This window comes from Eurypyga helias, unplaced genomic scaffold (assembly GCF_000690775.1).
Source record: "Eurypyga helias isolate BGI_N326 unplaced genomic scaffold, ASM69077v1 scaffold5674, whole genome shotgun sequence".
NCBI lineage: Eukaryota > Metazoa > Chordata > Aves > Eurypygiformes > Eurypygidae > Eurypyga > Eurypyga helias.
Genome location: NW_010246754.1, coordinates 1 through 19,826, shown reverse-complemented (window position 1 = coordinate 19,826; position 19,826 = coordinate 1). Strand labels below are relative to the sequence as shown.

Here is a 19,826-nt window from a genome sequence, read left to right as displayed (position 1 = left end):
AGGGACCAACCACAGCCCATCTGTACATGGTCAGACTCGGTTCAGGCAGATGGGCAAAAATAAAACTGTCTGATGCTCAGGATAAGCCTGCAAAGACTGCAGGCTGTTTGCATTCCCTGGGCAGATATCCCTCACTGGCTGTATTTTGTGCAAAGGAATCACGCCAGGAACATCCTCAGCCCCCAGTAATGGCTATTTCCCAGGTAATGTCGACAAATTTGTGGTATGCATGTGTCATTTTAGCACTGTGTAGATACTGTCAGATCAAGTATGAAAAGATATGGTAGTAAAGTTGAGACTTATTAAAAGTAACCCACTAAAGGGTAGCTTTTTTAGACAATGTGATTCAAGGCATTAATCACCACCTGCCAACTGAATCTTCACCTAGCGCTGAAAGCAAAGTTTGCTTTCCCATAATTATCAGTTCTCGGGTTCTTCTGGCCCAGAAATACCTATTGCTGCTGTCTGATGTTTATCAGCCCAGTTCAGAACTGCTCTTGTTCATGCCTACTTGCTCATGTATCCAAGACAAGCTTGCAACAGCCACAGCTCAAGAAGATTGTAGGAGAGACAAGTGAGACTGGCTTGCCTAAAGCTAGAAGTGGGTGGACAAGGCTTATACAGAGAGTTTCCCCATTTCAAACTAAGTGAACTGATGTTTAGGCTGGTACACAAAAGCCATTCAGTAAGATTTGGATAAGCTGGTCTCCCTCCTGTGCTGGTAACATCAGGAGTGTGTCTCATTTCTGTAAAGCAGCTCTTCACTGGCATAGCTGAGATTTCCAGCCCTTCTATTAGCTTGAGGATGATACAGTGCTTCTCAGTCACCTGCTAATTAAGTCTCCTCATTCATTAATTCAAAAAGTCTATGATGTCTTGCCGAAATCAGTCTTTTAGGAGGTTCTCTTCTTCTTTTTTCTTTCTTTTTAAAGTAATTTTCTTTAACTTCTCTCTCACCTGGATCACAATAAGAAAAGTCACAGACCAGTGGAGAGCTGAGAACTGCTGACAGATGTCCTCTGTGTGCCAGGGAGACTTGTGTCCTCCGCAGAGTCCATAAAATTGTGGTCCTCAACCATGAAGATGCTCTGCTGGGCAGGAATCTTGCTAGTGGGATGTTTAGGGGCCCAGTGCTTGCAGCAAGGAGAAAGGACACTGAGGAAAGCCATCCTGAAGCGCTGGGACAGCAGATTGTAAATGATGGGGTTCATGGCAGAGCTCAGATAGAAGAAAACACCTAGGAGAGAATAAGGGTGGAGGAAGGAGGAGAGAGACTTAATTTGTGTGTGAAAAGATCTCAGAAGAGGAAAACCTCTTCATTGCCTACACTGCTTCATCAAGCATGGGTGCAAGGGTGGAGGCAGCAACAGCAGAGCTCTGCCTGCTGCCTCCCTGGTGCATAGACAGCGGGATGTCTCACCAAGGCTGGCCCAGACTGCAGCAAACAGGGAAAGGGAGGTGGGAGAGATTGCTCTCTCTGGCTGTTCAGGAACCAGCTCTCTCTTGAGCTGTAGGGACCTGCCTCCAGCACAGCCCTCATCCCCACAGCAGGATTTGCACGGCTGGTGCCCCCATCAAAGCTGTCAGAGGATAACTTCCACCTGATGGGAGTTAATTTCTTACAACACACCAGGGCAGTGGCACGAGATTGGATTTGTCTGAGCTGCCTAATGGCCAAATTCAGTGTTTTCCCATGGCAGACTGAAAATAAGATATCTCTTGGGAAGTCCTTCATTTTATGGTTGGCAGGGTCATAAACATTTGGTTGTATCACCCAGTTCTGGGCAGTATGTAAGCCTTCTGTCTTGCCTTTTGGTAAGGTTTCCCAGTTGCCTAAGGGACCCTCTGGAGAATGATGCCTGCTGCTGTGTATTCGTTAAAAGTGGTTGAATGACAGCAGCCTTTATTTCTGAACATTTCCAAGAAGGAAAAGTAGCTGGTAATGATGTATAATATCCTTTATTTTTTCTTTGTGAATATTCAGACAGCTGTATTGGACAACATGCCCAGATCTTAAAAGCTGCAGAAATTTGCATGCAGTTTTTATTTAAGGCACAGTTCTCATCACAGTCTACCAAAATCCAAGAGGCTTTTCTATGCGTCTCATGTCACCTAAAAAATAAGTGACTGCACATTTCAAGTAAACCATTCACAAATATTTTTTTTTTGCGAGCCCTGTGCAAATGGAAGAAGAAAGCTTTACCTGACACCACATGAATTAAGTTGAATATGTTAGCCAGAGGCTCAGTCCATTCCACAACGAAGCTGAAGAAGAGTCGATCTATATGGAATGGAGCCCAGCAGATAGCAAAAACCATCACAAGGACAACTGGCATGGAGGAAGGGGAGAAGAAAAGTCAGTTATGAAGGGATATGGTTTCACTCACCTGCACAGAGCAGAGATCAGAAAGCTGGATGAAAGACTAAATATACACATTTTATTGTTTCAAAACTTTTGCCATCCTTACTGTCTTGCTGCAGTGCCCACTGAAAAACATTACCAGCTAAAAGAACAAACTTTCAGCTGATTTCTGTTGGATGCATGCATTCACAATGATGTTCAAACAGGGCGGGCAACAGCCAGGTAGCGTGGCATGTACAGAGCCTAATGCCTAAACTGCCAACATCTGGATTCGTCTGTGGTACCTGCCACACACTGACTCCGTTGTGCTTTGGAGTTAATTGCCTCTGCACACTATTTGTACACCATGTAGCAGGATAAAGCCGTAGGAACCATCTGCTGAGTCTGTCCAGGTGCGCTGTTCAGTGTGAAAGAAAAGAGTTTGCTGCCACCCACAACTTGGCCCACGGTGGCCCTAGTAAGGACTCTTGCAAACCCATTCCAGAGGTGGGTCCCACGAACATCTGTGGTCAGTCATGGGGCACAGAAAATCAGGGTCACTTCGAAGTACAATTTCCTAGTTCAGAAGGTGACTTAAGCTGCCTAAAAGAATAATGTTGTTGCAGGAAATATCTAAGGTGATTTATGTTTCCTGCATAAACACCGTCTTAGTAGCAAGGTGATCATTGCCTTAAGAAAGCCTTAAATTAGAAATTGATGTGAGTGTTTTCAGCATGGTTGGAGCAGAAATTCTCCTGAATGCTGTACATTGTGCAAGTCTGCCTAGGTCCTACTTTTTCTCGGGAAGGTCTAAGTGATTAGATCAGCACTAGGTGATGTATGTGGCTTGGCAGGACCTTCCTGTTCACAAGCAGAGCTTGGGATGTGATGCAAACCAGGGGTACAACCTTCTTTAAAAATGTACAAGATAGACTACTTGCGCTCTGAAAAAGAGGGTTTCTCTCTACAGGGCTGCAAGAACCAGGTTTGGAGTGAGGGATATTGGAGATTTGCCACACAGGTATCTGCCATGTAGATTTGCTCAACCTCCTCTCATGCTGGGGAGGAAAATTTGCTTTTTGAGTCTTTTGATAGTTAGCCATGGTGTTTCACTCCCATGTCCTGCAAGACCAGATAAAGCAGCAATAAGCCTTTTTATTTTTTGATCAGAATTACTCATCTCATAAATCTTGTATCCAGTGGATTTTCTTGATACCTTTTAGGACCTGGTCATCCTCTTGTAAATAAAACACAGAAGGACTCATTACTTACACAACATCTTGGTGACTGATTTCCTGGATGGTCTCTGAACATTCACAGCCATTTCCTCCACTTCCAAAGATTTGTCTCCTTTCAACTGACAAAAGGAGGGAAACCGAAGGAGAGCTTAGACAGGAGATGACATCCTCCCCAGACATAGCCTGTTTGATAATTTGATAGCTTTAGTCTGAGAAGGCAAAATTTAGGGCAACTCAGGACTCATGGAAAAAAATCAATGTTCAAATTTCAGTTTTAATCTAGGGAAACATTAAAGCTATTGGTACAAAACAACCTGCAGATTTTATGCATCTGAGACTGCATATTTACAGCAAATTGGTATTTCAGTTCCCCAATTTTCCTTTCTCTATGACTCAATATTTGATTCACAGTTTGTGTTCAATTTCAACAGTGTTTTGCTAGGCATTATTTTTTCTTCTAGCAAAACATTGTTTGTTTGTTTATTTTCCTAAAAGGGTTCCTCACAATTAAGCACAAACCAATGATCCAAAAAAATACCCAGAGAGGCCTCAGTGAAACACAGCTGTAATCACTGGAAAAATTCCTGTAGAATTCAAGGGAGTTTGTTTCATGCCCTGAGTGTTTGGACTAATTGATATTCAATTTGCCTAATAAACAAAATCCATATATGTTTTCTTGCAGACAGCTGATGTCCATGATACACACAGATACAGCCACAAACCACTCCATTACAACAGGGGTTGGTTATTTTTCCTCCAGCAGTTTCTCCTGGACTTCTAAAAAATGAACATAAAGAATAATAACCTGATCCTTCCCGAAATCCTTCCCCAATATGTTTATGGAGAGAGCATTAGTGCTTTGGTGATGAAAAGACCAGGGTTAGATTAGCAGGACAATTGCTTTGATTATAAAAGAAATCATTTATGGAGGGTGCATAATTGAACCCAACTTCCTGAAGTGGGAAATTCTGGTTAGCCAACAGATTTGGAGTGATGCTTTTTTGAACTGAGAGAAACTGGAAACAAAACTTTTAATTACATGGGAAAGAATATCAGGAATGAGGGAGAAAGTGAAAATCAATCTGCATGTGTAAAAATCTTGTGATATCATTCTAGTTGTGCCATTTTCTTTTGACTTTTACCCTGTGACTTTGCTTCCCGATTTTTTGATTAACAATACTTTTCTGTCAGGATGATCAAATGAGACTTTCTTTCAATGTTCTATTTATTCACAAAACCCATAAAAGGGAGACACATGTAAATAAAATTATATTCTACTATGGACCAATTCAGTTTCTCAGGTTTTACATTATTCCCTTTGTAACTTTTAGTCATAGTCACAGTTGCTTAAGGAAGAGGCTCAGTTGATTTGGAACATATCTAGCGATAAATGTCTGTTCAGATTGATTAAAATCCCTACTTTCCCTTCAGTGGTTTTCAGTCTCAACAGTAATCTATTCCAAGCATTTTCCAAAGCCTCAGAGAATACAGCTCTGATGCTGTAATAAACCAGACACACATGTATCTTTATTTTTCATCTTCCTCCTGTCATTTTGATGATGCTATAAGGCTCCTCTTTAGCCTCAAGTGATAATAGATGAAGGTCTAACTAGTAAGAATAAGCTAGCAGTTGCAATTTAATAAAACAATGAATTATGACAAAGAGAAGGAGGGGAAAAAAAAAGATGAGCCTATCGCAAAGGTGGTGACTTGAGCTCATGCCAATGTTTTGACAGAGGGAGAACTCCAGCCAAGGTAGAGGTTACTTTTACATTACTGTGGAGGTATGGGGCTATGTAGGGTTGCGTGGAGATGAATGTTACCCATTCCCTGGAAGAGAATTAAAAGTGGTTGGAACAAGAAGCTGAAAATTGGATCCCCTTCTACATCTTTATTAGCTACAGCATCAATAAAATCAAATCCAAGGCAGAGTTGAAATTAGGGCTTCACGTATCCTCAGACAAACCTAGCGAGGCCACTCCGCAAAAGCAGGAGAACTATTTTCTGTGAGCTCCTTGGCTTCTCTGATGTGAGTGGTGACTGAACTTTCTCTCCAACTGATAAAAAAAATGGTGTTTAACACCCACGTGGCTTGTGCTAAAGCATGTAGTCCTGCCTATTTCAGTGCCTTGGCCGAAGCAGTTGCTGGCCGGGCTGCAGCCTGGGTTCAGTGCCTTGGCCGAAGCAGTTGCCGGCTGACTGGGCTGCAGCCTGGGTGTACTCTTAGCTCACCCCCGCTGCAAAGGAAAACGTGTTAGTGGGTGCAAGGTTTGCTGAACAACGTCCATCATCAGGGAACAGACTATTTTAGGAGTGTGCTTGGCTCTGCAGAAATTATCCAAAGGCAGTCACTGTCCACAGATGATTCTGGTTTTAACAACTGGGCATTTAGGAAGCAAAACAGACTTTAAAGATAAAATCTGGACCAGCTGTGCATTGGCAAGAATGAGTTGTCTTGACTGAATGACAGCTGAAATAGAAATTACCAGTCTGTCCTATGTGTTACTGAGGCAAAGCGACACTAAGAGAAGTGTTGTATTCTTAGCAGAAAAATAGTCCTGCCTAGGTGAGGACAGTCTAGTCCCATGTGATCATCTAGATTCCCTCCCAGATGGCTGAAGTAGGTGGGATAAAAAAAACTTTGGACTCTCCACTCTCTTCATACACTGTCAAAAATCCTTGTTAAATAAAGTGACTTTTAGACAACCAGTGATAATTGCCTATCCCTGGGTCTTTTTAGACATCAGTTTGAAAGAAATGGGCAAGGACCTTGCACTGCATCCCTCTGCAATGCTTCCCAAGCAATGCCACCCCATGTCTGTCAGCGCTGCAGGGATTAGCTTCTGCAGGAAGCTGTTTCCCAATATTCTCATTTTCTCCCTCTCCTCTTCCTCCTCAGCTTTTTGGCTATAGGTTGTAAGCAGTAGCCCAGCAGATTATGTGGGTTTAAAGAAGAGCCTGGGTGATTAAGGGATTTGTCCTATAGGCACCTGTGATGAGGACCTCGTGAAAGAGGCAGCAGGAAGCTTCCACAATGAAGTCTAATGAGACTATAGTGTAATCATCAGTGTCCTCTTCTTTACACTAATGCTGGAGCTATCTATTGACCATCACGCTGTAGTATCAAGCCTTAAAATTATATCCAAGTACATAGTGAGGTAATCAACATGATGGCTCTGTTGGCAACAGAATTCCCAGGGAAAAGGACAAATAGATCTTTTCCTTTTTGCAAGGAATAGAATTAAAAATTAACTCAGCTACTGACCCATGTTTAATACCTTCTCACAGCTGCTTGGCATGTTTCCTTCTACATTGCATCCTCAGGCTCTCTTGTGCGCCGGCAAAGTTTGAGGGAGAAACTTTGGAAAGGAAATGTTCTTTCCACAAAGCCTGGACTTGGAAAGGTCATGTCCCTGCTGAATCTGAGCTGTTGTCCAACTTTTGGATCAACTCTGAATTTTTTCTCTACAGTCTATGAGCAATCCATGACACTCAGGAGACTCTGGAGTGTTGCTGAAGCATCATAGTTTTCATCCTCTGTGAGTAGATAAAAAGCATCTTCTCTTGAAAAATTATATATATTTACACCATTCTTCTACCATTTCTGTTGAAAAAAATGAAGTTATCTTGCCTAGTGCAGTTTGGAGTGTAATGCAGATGTACCCAGGATGGACGCTGTTTAAAATTTGGAAGTCTGAGTTGGATATACAGAAAAGCAGAGGCATAAGCAATAAACATTGCAGCCCTGAGGAAAGACAGCTTGAACATATCTGTGAATACACACCAGTCCCACGAGAGCAGCCCTCGTCTGGTGCCTAGCTTGTCTTCTGGGATGGGGATTAAGAATATCTGTTGCCACAAAGAGAAGTTATTGAAATCCTCAAGACTTCTATTTATTAGTTCAGGTTTCTGGGTTGGTTTGTTTGTTTGTTTTAAGAGCTCTATTTTCAGTACTTTTTCCTCCTTTCAGGTCTTATTTTGCAAAGTTTTCAGTGAAACTATGTAAAGACCCCACAACAGCCACTGGGCAGTGGGGATAATTTAACCCATTCATCGCTTCAAAAATCTGCTGTGTGCTGTGATTTCTGGCAGTTAATTCTTGTGGCTTTTCTAGGGTAAGGAAAATTGCTTCTGTACAGTTTCAGATAACAGTAAATATCAGCTAGCACAACAAAACGATATATACACCAACAGAGATTTGGTTGAATTTCTTGCATTATTATTCAGTAGCTTAATTTGTCTCTACTAGCATATTGCATCCCTTTCTTACTATATGATTAGACACAGCTTTTTAAACTTTGAGTTATATTCAGTGCAATGAGAAGTTTTTTATATTTTCAAAATATATGTAATGTATGAGAAGAAAAATGTCATCAACTTGCTATGATTAGCAGTGCATTTCAGTCTTGTGCTAGATAGTTTTATAATACCATGATACTGATTGTTTTATCCATGTATTTAAATGATGAATACTTGGTAAAACTAGTCTCACTTCCTGAAGAGAGAATGAATATGAGCTCTAAGGTAGCTTTAATCGATGGTGAAATTATGCCATAGTTATATAAAGAAACGGCTGCTGAATGTGCTAGCTGCAGCAATAAGGTAGCATTCCAGTTTATGACAGCTTTGTGAGTTTTAACAGCTGAATATTATCACTGTCTCGGGGGAAGGAGAAAAATAAATAGAAATTCCACAGTAACAAGAAGAGGGAAAACTAATAATACGCAAGATTCAATCACTAGCCTGTTCCTTTTTATTCTTTCACATTTTCCTCCAGTCCCTGTTGCGAAGGTGCAAATCTCTGTGGCTGGAATCAATTTATAGACTTGGACATTTAAGTAACATTCACGCTTGAGCAGCAGCGATGGTAAGTTTTTGTTTTTTTTTTTTTTTTTTTTAAAAGACCAGGGTACATTTTTCTCCAGTATAGCTATGTCCATTTTAGAATGGAATTACACCAAAGAAAGAGTTGGATCCTCTGGTTTCAGAGTTTTGAAATACTTTAGCTTTTTTGGAGAAAAACAGATGGGCAGGAAGAAGGTGAAATTGCTTAAAAGACACATCAGACACAAAGACACATGAATGAGCTAAGGAAACACTGAGCACAGTTGGAGTAAGACTTACTCTCAGCCCCATCAGGTAGTAGAGCACACTGATCACCCCCATAGGCAGCACGTAGAAGAGGAAGGAGGTGATCTGGACAATACAGTTGTAGATCCACATGGGCATGACTACAGTGCAGGTAGCAGAGCCGGGGACCAGGGTGCCGTTGGGGAAATACTGCAGCATGATGCCGTGGGTGCCTGTGTTGGGGAGGGCAAAGAGAACGGAGAGGACCCAGAGCACCACGATGGTCCTCAGGGCACGCTTGCGAGTGCTCTCCAGCTTGGCGCGGAAAGGATGGAGGATGGCGACGTATCTCTCCACGCTGACCGTGGTCACGCTGAGGATGGAGGCGAAACACACCGTCTCGAAAAGCGCCGTCTTGAAATAGCAGCCGACGGGTCCGAACAAGAAGGGGTAGTTGCTCCACATCTCGTAGAGTTCCAGTGGCATCCCAAAAAGCAGCACGAGCAAGTCTGAGACGGCGAGACTGAATAGATAGTAATTAGTCGGGGTCTTCATGTTCCGGTGCTTGAGGATTACCAGGCAAACTAAGAAGTTACCTATTACCCCAACAATGAAGATCAGGGTGTACACCAAAGCCATGGGCAAGAACAGATGGCTCCGTCTGGGCCCACAGAGGAAGGCTAAGTAATCCTCAGTGCTGTTTAAGTACCTCCAGAAACGTTCTTCATGTAGAGCAAGGTGATTAAACCAAGAGATATTGCTGACCCAGGCCATGGATCTGCTGGAATATTTTTCAGCTGAGATCTGGTCTTCTCTAAGTTTCTCTGTGCTAGTTGTCTCACTTTGTGCAGAGAGAGGAAGGGTTGGGGGGTGTTGTCTTCCCAGACCTAGACGCACTGAGCGACGTGAGTGAGTGTGCTTGGCTTCCGTTAAGGCTTTGCTGTTGTAGCAGCTGCTCCCCTGCAAGGAGTCCCTGAGCCAGAAAGCCCCTCCTTTCACACATATTCATTGGCTCGCTAAGTGCATTGGATTATAGAGTAAGAAATGTTCCAGCTACTTGTGTCAGCTCCTGTAGCAGATGCATGTACAGACTCAGAACTGTGGGATTTGGAGACCGGGGAACCTGAAATACAGGATGTGAGACTCGCTGCAAAATGTTTGTATTTGTCAGAGGGTGGGAAACCAGACACAAAGAAAAAACCAAAACTCAGTCCAAAAAGATTTTAGAAAAATATATTGATGCTACATCCAGTTATGAGACACAAGGAGAAGAAAAAAAAAATCTGACATGGCTTTATTTTTCAGATTTGAGCTGATTTTTATTTTCTGTTGTCTACGACAGCAAGTACTTGTAAACAGAGTCTGATCAGTAGAAAACCACCCTGGTTTTGTAATCATTCATGTGGAATTAGGCTACTATAATGATTCAGCCTTTTTTAAACACTATATTTTTTTTTTCTCCTGAAATCTGACACAGGATTTTAATTGCTCTTCTTACAGATATAAAAATATTTTACCACTTTCCTGATACACTGGAATCTGATGCGACATGCTTAGATAGCCTTGTTTTGGGAATCTTTCTGAAGGCACTATTCCAAAGACATATTTATTGCCTTTGGGGCTAAATTTACATGAATTTTTATAAACTCTTATTACTTCCTGAATGACAACCATTCTGCAAATACACTTTCTGAGCCAAAAAACTGTATCCTGAAAGGATGATGGCTGTGTCAAAACACATCATTTATCTCTTTAGGAATGTTTGATTCCTTACTGAATTTCTCTAGAACAAAAAAGCTTCAGAGTGCATGGATATAATTTTCTGAGATTCAGAAAAAGTTTTGCTGTTTGGAATCAAAGAGGTACAAAAGCTGAGGACTAGTTTATGGGATTTTTGTCACCTTGATCTGCAATTTGTCTGCCCAGTATCTCACATTATCTCTCACTTTTGACTACTTGTCCAGTCCCTCCCTTGAAGCCATGTAAACCTTTTACACGCCCAACATCCTCGGGCCAGGACCTCCTTGGGTCTACTGTCTGTGTGTGAAGAACACCTTTTCTCTGTTTGATCCTTTAGCTGAGTTCACTGCAGTAGCTGGAATGCAAGTCCTTGTTTGGCTAAGTATATTCACTATAACATTCAACATGCCATCAAATGCATAGATATATTTTGGGCATTTTCTTTCCCTCCAGGCTGGAGGAGTGAACTGCACTATAATATTAGCTGGATCTACTGTAGCCTTTCCATGCCTTATTGTAAGTAATTTTGAAATTATCTAGACTCTTTGCAGACAGCTTTTCCATGGCTGTGCATGATATCTGAAGTCCCCAGGATATCAATCAACATGCCTAAGAAGTGGATTTCATGACTGCTGTACAAAACACCGAGGAGGGCACTTCTCTGCCTGGAGCAGCTGGCAATCTACACAGGCAACTTCAAGAGTGGAACTGTTTTTGCCTAACTTCAGTCATGAAAAACTGCAAATGGGTCTATGTAGACTTTTCAGACTCCTACTTTAGTCAATAATGGAAAGAGGAACCTCCAGAAAGTGATTTCTCCTAAACTGTAGCAGAAGGTAAGAGAAACGAAATGGAGGGGCTTATTTTCTCCCATTGTCTGCGGAGGGAAACTGGGTAATATGGTTTAACAGCAAGCTTGTTAAACAGCTGAGCTGAATTTACACCCCAATTTTGTGCAGTCTTATCCTTCCTTCCATCAGGGCCAGTCTTTAGAGGGGGTCATGTCAAGGCTTCGTCTTTGAGAAGGTGTTGGGACAGCTGAAAACAGGGCCAGGGAGCCAGCCAGTAAGTGAAGAGGGAGAGCAGTCCAGTGCTAAAACCATTTCCTAGCCCTCTCCTACATAGCTGGGTGGATGTACCTATCGACATGGCTTTCGGCGATGGATTGCTTTATTAGTGTTGATTCCAGAAGCTCATGGGAATGATGTCCTTCCTTTTTAGTGTTCTGCGTGTTATTTGTGTGTGTGTGCTCATGCTTTGAGGAAGCAGTGGGTGGTAGGCAGGGATGTGGTTCCAGCTTGCCATGTATTGAAGTCGCAGTCATGGTACAAAACGAGTCAGATTGTCTGAGACAGGAGGGATCTGGTACTACAGGACTCAGACTTACGCCGGAAGAATCAGATTATTCCGCATCTGTCTATGGTTCTCTGCATCTTATTATGGTATTGATACTCCACTGGAGTTTCTTCCTCTCCTTCTGGTGTGTATTTTTCTCAGGAGAACTTGACTCGCTTGATTGTCTGACCTAAAAGAAACTTAACTACTCTCCCTGACATGACTCATCAATATTATTTTTCAACTCACATCCATTTGGTTTATGTTCCACACCTTGGGATTTGGGCAAGGATTTTTCTCCACTGGAAAAAACCTTTCCATATCACAGGGTCTGCTTTGTGCCTGGATATATATTAGCTATATGCACGGATGAGATGGAATCACAGCGACAGGTCTTAATATATTCAAAGTAAGGCAGTGTTGCATTGTATTATTGGAGGTGGTAGAAAGTCAGCAATTTGTTATAGGAGAACTGAATCTGTCAATGAAAACAATAAATGGGACACATGGAATTTGTATAGCAAATACCTTATATAAAGCTAACAGTAAGAGAAATGTTAAGAGAATCCCTATTCTAAACACTTCTTTAAGGGTTGGTGTGGAGGCAACCTTGCGGTAAGAATAGTAAAGTTTATTTGAAAAGTTTTGCTTCTATTGGAAAAAAACTATATACACTATTTCCCACACAAATGAAGTGATGTGTTAGTTTATATTCTATGAAACAGATTGTTCAGTGCTGCTTACATAATAATAATAATGCAATTTAAGAAACTGGAAATTCAACAGCTTTTTTTCCTTTTATTCTAATTTCAGAAAAGGCTGTTTTAAATTATCTATGCATATTTAAATTTTCTTGGTTCCAGTAAAGGTATTATTGTATTGCTCATAAGGGTGACTGGCAAAAACCCTTGTCAAGAGTTTCCACTGCCTCCTGCCTCAGCTGCTGTTCAGATTGTTTTGTGAGTTGGATTACAGTGATCACCTGTCTTTGTGTCACATTGAGAATCAATATTGTTTGGCTTGGAATTAATGAAACCATTGTTATGAAGAAGGATATGCATAATTTTGAACATTAATATGCTGGCAGATGATGTTATCTTCCTGCTCTTTTCCCCATTAGACTATCCCCAGGAGTCATGTCTTGGTTCAGTTAAATGCAGTGAGGGATGGTACTGTTCTTTTGAATGTCTCCTACTACAAGGTGAGAGAGAGAAAGAAAACTCTAGACACAACAGTGATGAGAAAGATACATTCCAGAGAGATAATTTACCATAGTTTTCCAAGAAATTAGTAGGCCTTAGGTAAAGCAAACTGGATCAATTTACTAAGAAGCTTGTTTCAAATTGTGATGTGCACTTCAAAAATATTTTTGTGCTTTGCAGCCCACTCACTAGTGAGATGATCCCAGGGAGAACTGCAAAATAAGGTAAAATAACCCATCCATGCCCCCCTAGAACTGGGGAGCAAAACAAGGAACAGTTCCCATGCCACGAAAAAAGCTCTCTGTGCAGGACTGGGGTGTGGGGTTAGGTGGCCTGAGCACCCCTATGAGTTTGGATTCAGTGGCTTTACTAGGTCAGTTCTTGCCCACCAGTTTCTAGTTTTGGAGCCTTATTTCTCTTGCTGACAGTGAAGATGGGTGTGAGGCTCAGGAACTTCCCACACAGACCCCTGCAAACAGACAAGGGAGCGAAGGATGTGCCCTCTTCATTTCAGGTGCAAAAAACTGCTATTTGGCCATTTCTTTATACCATGGACCACTGAGGCCACAGCTACTGCAGTGTGTCTCTCTATTCTTCCTCAATTCTTGTTTTACAGTGGCTGTACAAATTTGACTTGGTCCACCTCTTTTTACTGGGAGACCAGTTTAGCATCCAGATTGATGGGTATTTTGCCTAGCCAAGACACCTTCATTATCAGCTCATCTGCAAACTCCGATCCACAGTCACATCTGAGCTGACCCAGAACTCTATTGATTTCTCTGATAGTGCTAAGTCTACCTCTCTCATCAATGAACATTTGAACGTATTCGACAATACCTTCAATAAAACATTTCTGCATCAGAGAGAAATGACTCAAACCTGAGTCAAGTTGTTCTCTCACTGCAGCAAGCTGCATTAAAATGAGTAGTAATATCTGAAATGGCATCAAAAATAGATTAGGTTAGGAAAACAGAACTAGAAAGTCTGGTTAATTTTTCAATTCTATTTAAAGAGCAATGGCTAGAGATTAATGTTGCTTGAAACAAGAAAAGCTTAATGACAGCTGGCAGGACAAAGGAGGGAAATAAAATGGAAGAGGAGGAGACCTAACAACCTTGAAACAATATCCTGTTAGGAAGCTAAACAAAGAAACACTGGGGATTGGAAGTGAAAAAGGGGCAAAATGAACATTAGACAGGGAAATGAACAGAATACACCAAATGAAAAATGTATGTAGGTGTAAAGACCTGGATGAGGAAGGAAGACAGAGAGAAAGGAAGCAGCAAGTAGCCTGTGAAGAAATGGAATGGTGGGCTCACAGGCTAGTGCAGCCCAGAAGGGGCCTCTGGAGGTCTTTACTCCAACCTCCTGCTCAGAGCAGGGGCTGCTGTGGAGTCAGACCATGGGGCAGATCATAGGCTGACCTCCTCCTGGGTGCTGCAGGGGTTGCTATGAGGTGCCTTGAAGCCTTTCCCAGGTGAAACCCAGACCAGTTCTCTCAGCATCTCTTCACAGGGCAAGTGCTACCAGCCCCAAACATCTTGGTGACCTCTCCTAAACATGCTACAGTTTATCCGTGTCATTCCCACACTGGGAGAACCAGAACTGGTGTCATGTAAAAGGGTAATTTGGCAGAAAATAAACCCCCTTGCCTTCCAGCTTGTCCTCAGATGTCAGAGGGGCTGGGGGTGGCTAGGTTTAGATTCTGAGTGATGCTCAATCTGGCACTATTCGTCCGTCCGTGTTCAGTGTGACTGAACTATCAGGATTCCGGATTCATTAATAGCACGCTGCACTCCCGTCTAGCTGGGTCCATGGTATCACGCAGCCGGTAAAGAGGGGCGGTGCCCAGTACGAGCCCTCTGCGGCTGGCTACGTAAAAGTACTGTTTATTCAGGTGACAGAAACACAGGTTCTTATGGACTGCCAGGGATGGTGCACTGTCTGCGAAGCCCGTGCAGATCCTGAGACTGTGGATAATGCAGCGCGCAGGATCTAATAACATACAACAACATGAACTAAAATCCTAGTAAATATAACCACGTAAAACTACTTGAGTAATACAGCAGCGTAAAATGGCTGTATAGAGATTTCTAAGTTTCCTAGGAAAATACTTGGTATAACTAAGGGTATAAATCTCACCCAAGGCATCCCTCTGCGGGGGGAAGAGAGGTGCATCCTGTCAGCTGATCCCAGGAGTCAGAGGCAATCTGCCGTGGTATCTTCCCTGACTTGTTCGTGATGGCATCTTCCCTAACATCCCCCTTTTCTTGGGCCATTTTTGTATTATTCTCTATCTTCAAGGTGGAGCTTGAGTGACTTCATACATACCTTTACCTTTGACTACTGTAAAATCCTCTTGCTTCACTTTTAAGGGTATAGATTATGAAAAAATTCAGAGTGCACGCTCAGTGAGGAGTGGTCGCACCTTGGAGGTGGGTAGCTTTTGGGATGGAGGTGTGTTTTGGTATTATAATGACATTATAATGCGCAAAGTTCACGCAAAAGACAGCATTTTGTCAAAAACTGACAAGACTGTTGGCCCAGGGTGGCAAGTACGCGGTTTGTTGTACCACTAAGTTCCCCTCTCTGCGATGATTCACAGAGCCTGGCCGCAGAGTCTTCACTCCACTCTCCGTATTGCTTCGCAGACAATATTGTTCAGGGAACCAGTGGATTCCTGGCATACCAGCTGCAACTGCACTTCCCCTGAAAGCCCCTTCAGTACCATGCCTTTTTCCTTAATGTGTGAACAATGCTGGACCTTTAATATACATTTATTATAAGTCACCTTCAGGAATTATTCCACAACTGGATGCAATATTCTAGGTATGGGCTAATGAGTGCTGATCTGGGTGGGATAAACACCTCCCTCAGTCTACTGGCTATGCTCCTGTTACCATAGCCTGAGATGCTGCTGCCAGGCTGGCTCATGTTCATCTTGCTCTCTACCAACACCCCCAGGTCCTTTTCAGCAGAGCTGCTCCCCATCCAGCTTTACTTTATTATGGACTTGTCAGCCTTTTCAGCATTCCTCTGCAAGGAAGCTGTTGCCACTAAAATTTGAGGAATGACTCTTTAGCATTGCCATTTCCAAGATAACACTGTGTATAAACCCGATTAGTCCCACATTGTTATTCATTATTCTCTCTTCTGCTGTTTGAAATGATTCAGTCATCCCAGAAGAGAAACGATACAATATCCACGATCCAGATTTATGAGGTGTCTGGGAAACTGTCTCCAGTACTCATGAGACTTCAAGTCTTAAAGGCTGCTCAGAGCCTTGGTTCCCAGCCTTATGTTACCAGAGACGAATGATCATAACACCAATTTTCCCAGCACTGAGAATGTCCTACTTAAATATCTACCTTGCCATTTCCCTGGAGGGTGTAAGGCATGATGAGTTGGTACCAGGTCTTCTGCTAGCATGAATAAATCGTCTATAGAAATCATTCTGGACTTTTGCTCAAAGCATAACAAAGTTCCAGGGTTATAATTGAAGGTTTCCGGGTTCCTCACTCCAAGTCTTGTTGATTGATCTTGCATTGCCATAGTGTTGATCAATATGTCTCCTAAAACCTCAGGGTGTTCTGCAGCTGCTGAACTCTCCAGCATCACTGTAGTGGCCCTGCATTTCATCAGAAGATGCTGTGCTTGGTTTTATTTGATAACCACCATCTTTAAATTCATGGTCTCACCCAAACCCATTTGCACTGGTGTCTCACAGCTGGCATGCAAGTGGTGTAACACAGGGCAGAACCAAAGAGGAAGCCATGCAGGTAGCACTTTGTGTCTCTCATATTTGCTAATGGTTTTATTGGGTCCCTAGAACAGTGAAGATGATCGCTCAGGGTGACAGCACTGTATGTGCCTCCAAGCTAATGGAAAATGGGAGAATTCACTTGTATCTGTGAAGGTACAAGGTTTAAATGATACTTAATAGTCCGATAGAAAAGTAGATGATCCACTCTTACTGGCGAGGTGGAAAAAGGTTCAGACCAGTACATAGGGCAGTAATCTGCACATCTTCAGTCCCTTTTAAGAAACATTTATTCACAGACCTAAATGAGACTTCCTACAGCGAGTGAGCAGCTGACAGTCTGGCTCTGTGCTAAATAGGTACTTTTCAGATGAAGTGTACAGGCCATGATTTTGTCTTCAAGGTGTGAGAATCAAGACCTATGCATTTTGGCAGTGGCTCTTTCAGAAGCATTCTACAACGCAACAGAGATGGTGCTTCGCAGTGCTAAAAAAGACTGTGCTCAGTGGGGAAAAAGCTCATCTTCCTGAGCACGTCTACCTTTGCGTTGCTATAAAATTCCCCGTGAGGTTTTCAAGTGCTTTATAGGTATGAATAGCCCAGCCCTTCAAAGTGAGATTGTCCCTCTCTCCTGGAGAGATACAGGGGAAGTATAAAGTTCTACAAAAACTGTAGTGATTTAAACTTTTTGCCACTTAGCCCTGTGCTGTACCAGCAGCCCACTGGAGACAGCTCATGAGGTGTTTCTGCCTCTTTCCAGAAGAAATGCCATCTTCCCTTCCACCCTTTGGGAGCATTATGTAGATTCTGCTTTGAAAGACATCATGTCTTTCTCTGAAAACAATTGCAATAATGTCAAGAGCCCTGGAGTACTTTAAAAGCCCCTTTGAGTCTGCTATATGATATTTTTAAAACTTTTAGATTGTTACCAGATTTTGTACACAAGAACTTGAAGGCTTTTTCTTCAGATTTTATACATATTTATACTTAAGTGGGTGCTTTTTCTAACTGCTCGTGGCATTTTTAAATACAGCCATGGAAGGTGTTCTCTGACTGTATCTTCACATTAAATAGAAGGGTGAAAACAGGAAAGTATATCGTTTCCATGCAACAGCCATGCTGTTGTAGAAAAGGAGCTGATGTATTATTCTGTTGCAGCTAGAGTTCTGAGATCTGAGTCAACTGCAAGGTGAAAAGCGGGCCCAAAAGACCAGGCTGAAAATTAAATATGCTCTTTAATCAAAAAAGCTCATTTGAGTAGTTCTATATTTCATTGCAAAGAGGTATTACCTTGAGCATGTTAAACTACAAGCACCACATCATTCAAATAGAAAGTGCTCGCCTTTGAAGCACAAGAAGGTAAATATGGTGGAAGCATCTGAAAGCACCTCCTGAAGAGCAGAATGAAAGAAAACCCACACCCAAATCCAAAGATCTGAACAGTTGAATGTACCTTTGAAACCACCTTATTTTCCGAGAGTACATAGATTAGTTCTGGTGAATAGCTGTTTACCCAGTTAGCTGAGGAAAAAAATTGTTTTTACTGTGCCACTTTAATTTCAAAGATGTGCTACTGAGTTCAGATGTGCTTTAATCTATGCTGGAACACTCAAGACAAAGAAAGCAACAAAGCCATCTCGAAGCAGCTCAGCCAAATGAGCCTGCAGCAGTAAAGACCCATTTCCCTTTCCCACTCTGGAGGGAGAGGGGCTGCAGCACATTTCCTTACCTGGGGACCCAGCAGAGCTGCTCCCATTTCCATCTTCAGTGGGGTTAGGATGTGTCAGCTGGGCACTGCCCATTCTTGGTGACCAGCATCAACCTGACACTTCAGTGAATACTAATCCATGTAGCTGGTGAGCGTGTTGCTGCGTGTCTGTGTGAATCCTGAGCAGCATGGGATCAACCACAGGTAATATTCCATCCTTTTTACAGGCAATGAAGACCTTTGCTTCTACTGCTTTGTCTTCTGCCATTCTCTTGCCAACCCTTCCTGGCAGCACGAAAACTCTTTGCTCCTGATCCTCTCCTTGGACAACTCGTGGTGAACTAGTTGGTTCTGACCCTTGTGACTCCATCTTAAGCTCCCAAATGGATGTATAGAAGTTAAAATAATTCAACTCTTGGTAGGATACTTATAATCTTGTGATTATAATAGCTTTCTTTTGGGAAATAATGTTTTGATGAAAACCAGGAGGGGTTGTGCTTCATGAGATGCTACTGGTTTTCATGAAAATGCTCTTCTCCGGAGAACTTCTGAAAGTAAAACGTGATCTGCTTTGGAAATGTCAAAATCAAGGTTTTATTATCAAAATATTGTTATGCCATTTCATTTATATTAGTTTGAACATTTCTATATTATTTTCAGGTCTGCATAAATGCTTCTCAGTAGGGTTTGTCATAGCATGACATTTACATATTTTCTAACCTTTTAAAGTAAGTTTTAAGTACAGTTACTACTGAGTAGAGGTTGAACTTGGAATGTAACACTAGGTCTTTCAGAGTATTTCTCATTTAATCAAGAAGACAAGAGCAGCACTGAAAGCATTACCCAGAATATAGCTGGTTTCAGTAGCCCAGTGTTAACTTGGAATATTTTAAAAATATATATGAAATTATTTTATAAAAATGATTAGAATTTTAGACATTTTTCATTTAGCAAAAGATTTCAGGATTTCAGCTGTTCCTCCTGATTCAGAAAGAATTCAACAATTAGTGTTTCCCATGAATCCAGAATTCTGACAAACTCTGATAACCATTAATTTTCTTTTTCTCAGATGGGCTATGTGCATATCTGACGTCTGAAAAGTTCCACAGTCACCTTCGCAAATTGGATCTGGAGACTCTCGGTAGGCAAGGCTGCATTTACATACAGAGCAGACAAGCTTTTAAGGGGTGCATCATCAGACACTTCATTTTCATGCAAAACAGATAAGCTGTGAGGCAAGGCCTCAATTATACACAGAAAAGCTGGCAGGAAAGACAGGGCTCGATTCAGAGAGAACCTGCTAAACTGTTAACAAGGTAAATTAAGGACATTCTGGACTCCCACCTGTGTGCACTTATATATGTGTATATAGAGTCTCTATAGAAAGAGTAGCAATGGAGTTACATATATGGAGAGTTTTCCCTTTCATGTG

General features: G+C 42.0%; 1 protein-coding gene across 1 annotated transcript; it reads right to left on the bottom strand.

Moving 5' to 3' along the window:
* Nucleotides 1–977: 977 nt before the first annotated feature.
* Nucleotides 978–9,591, bottom strand: NMUR2 (neuromedin U receptor 2). Its single transcript, XM_010150505.1, has 4 exons — nucleotides 8,704–9,591; nucleotides 3,614–3,698; nucleotides 2,204–2,329; nucleotides 978–1,237 (listed from the first exon to the last, which is right to left on the bottom strand). The coding sequence occupies exons 1-4, from the start codon at nucleotides 9,421–9,423 to the stop codon at nucleotides 978–980; spliced, it is 1,191 nt and encodes a 396-aa protein (XP_010148807.1). The 5' UTR covers nucleotides 9,424–9,591.
* Nucleotides 9,592–19,826: the final 10,235 nt, after the last annotated feature.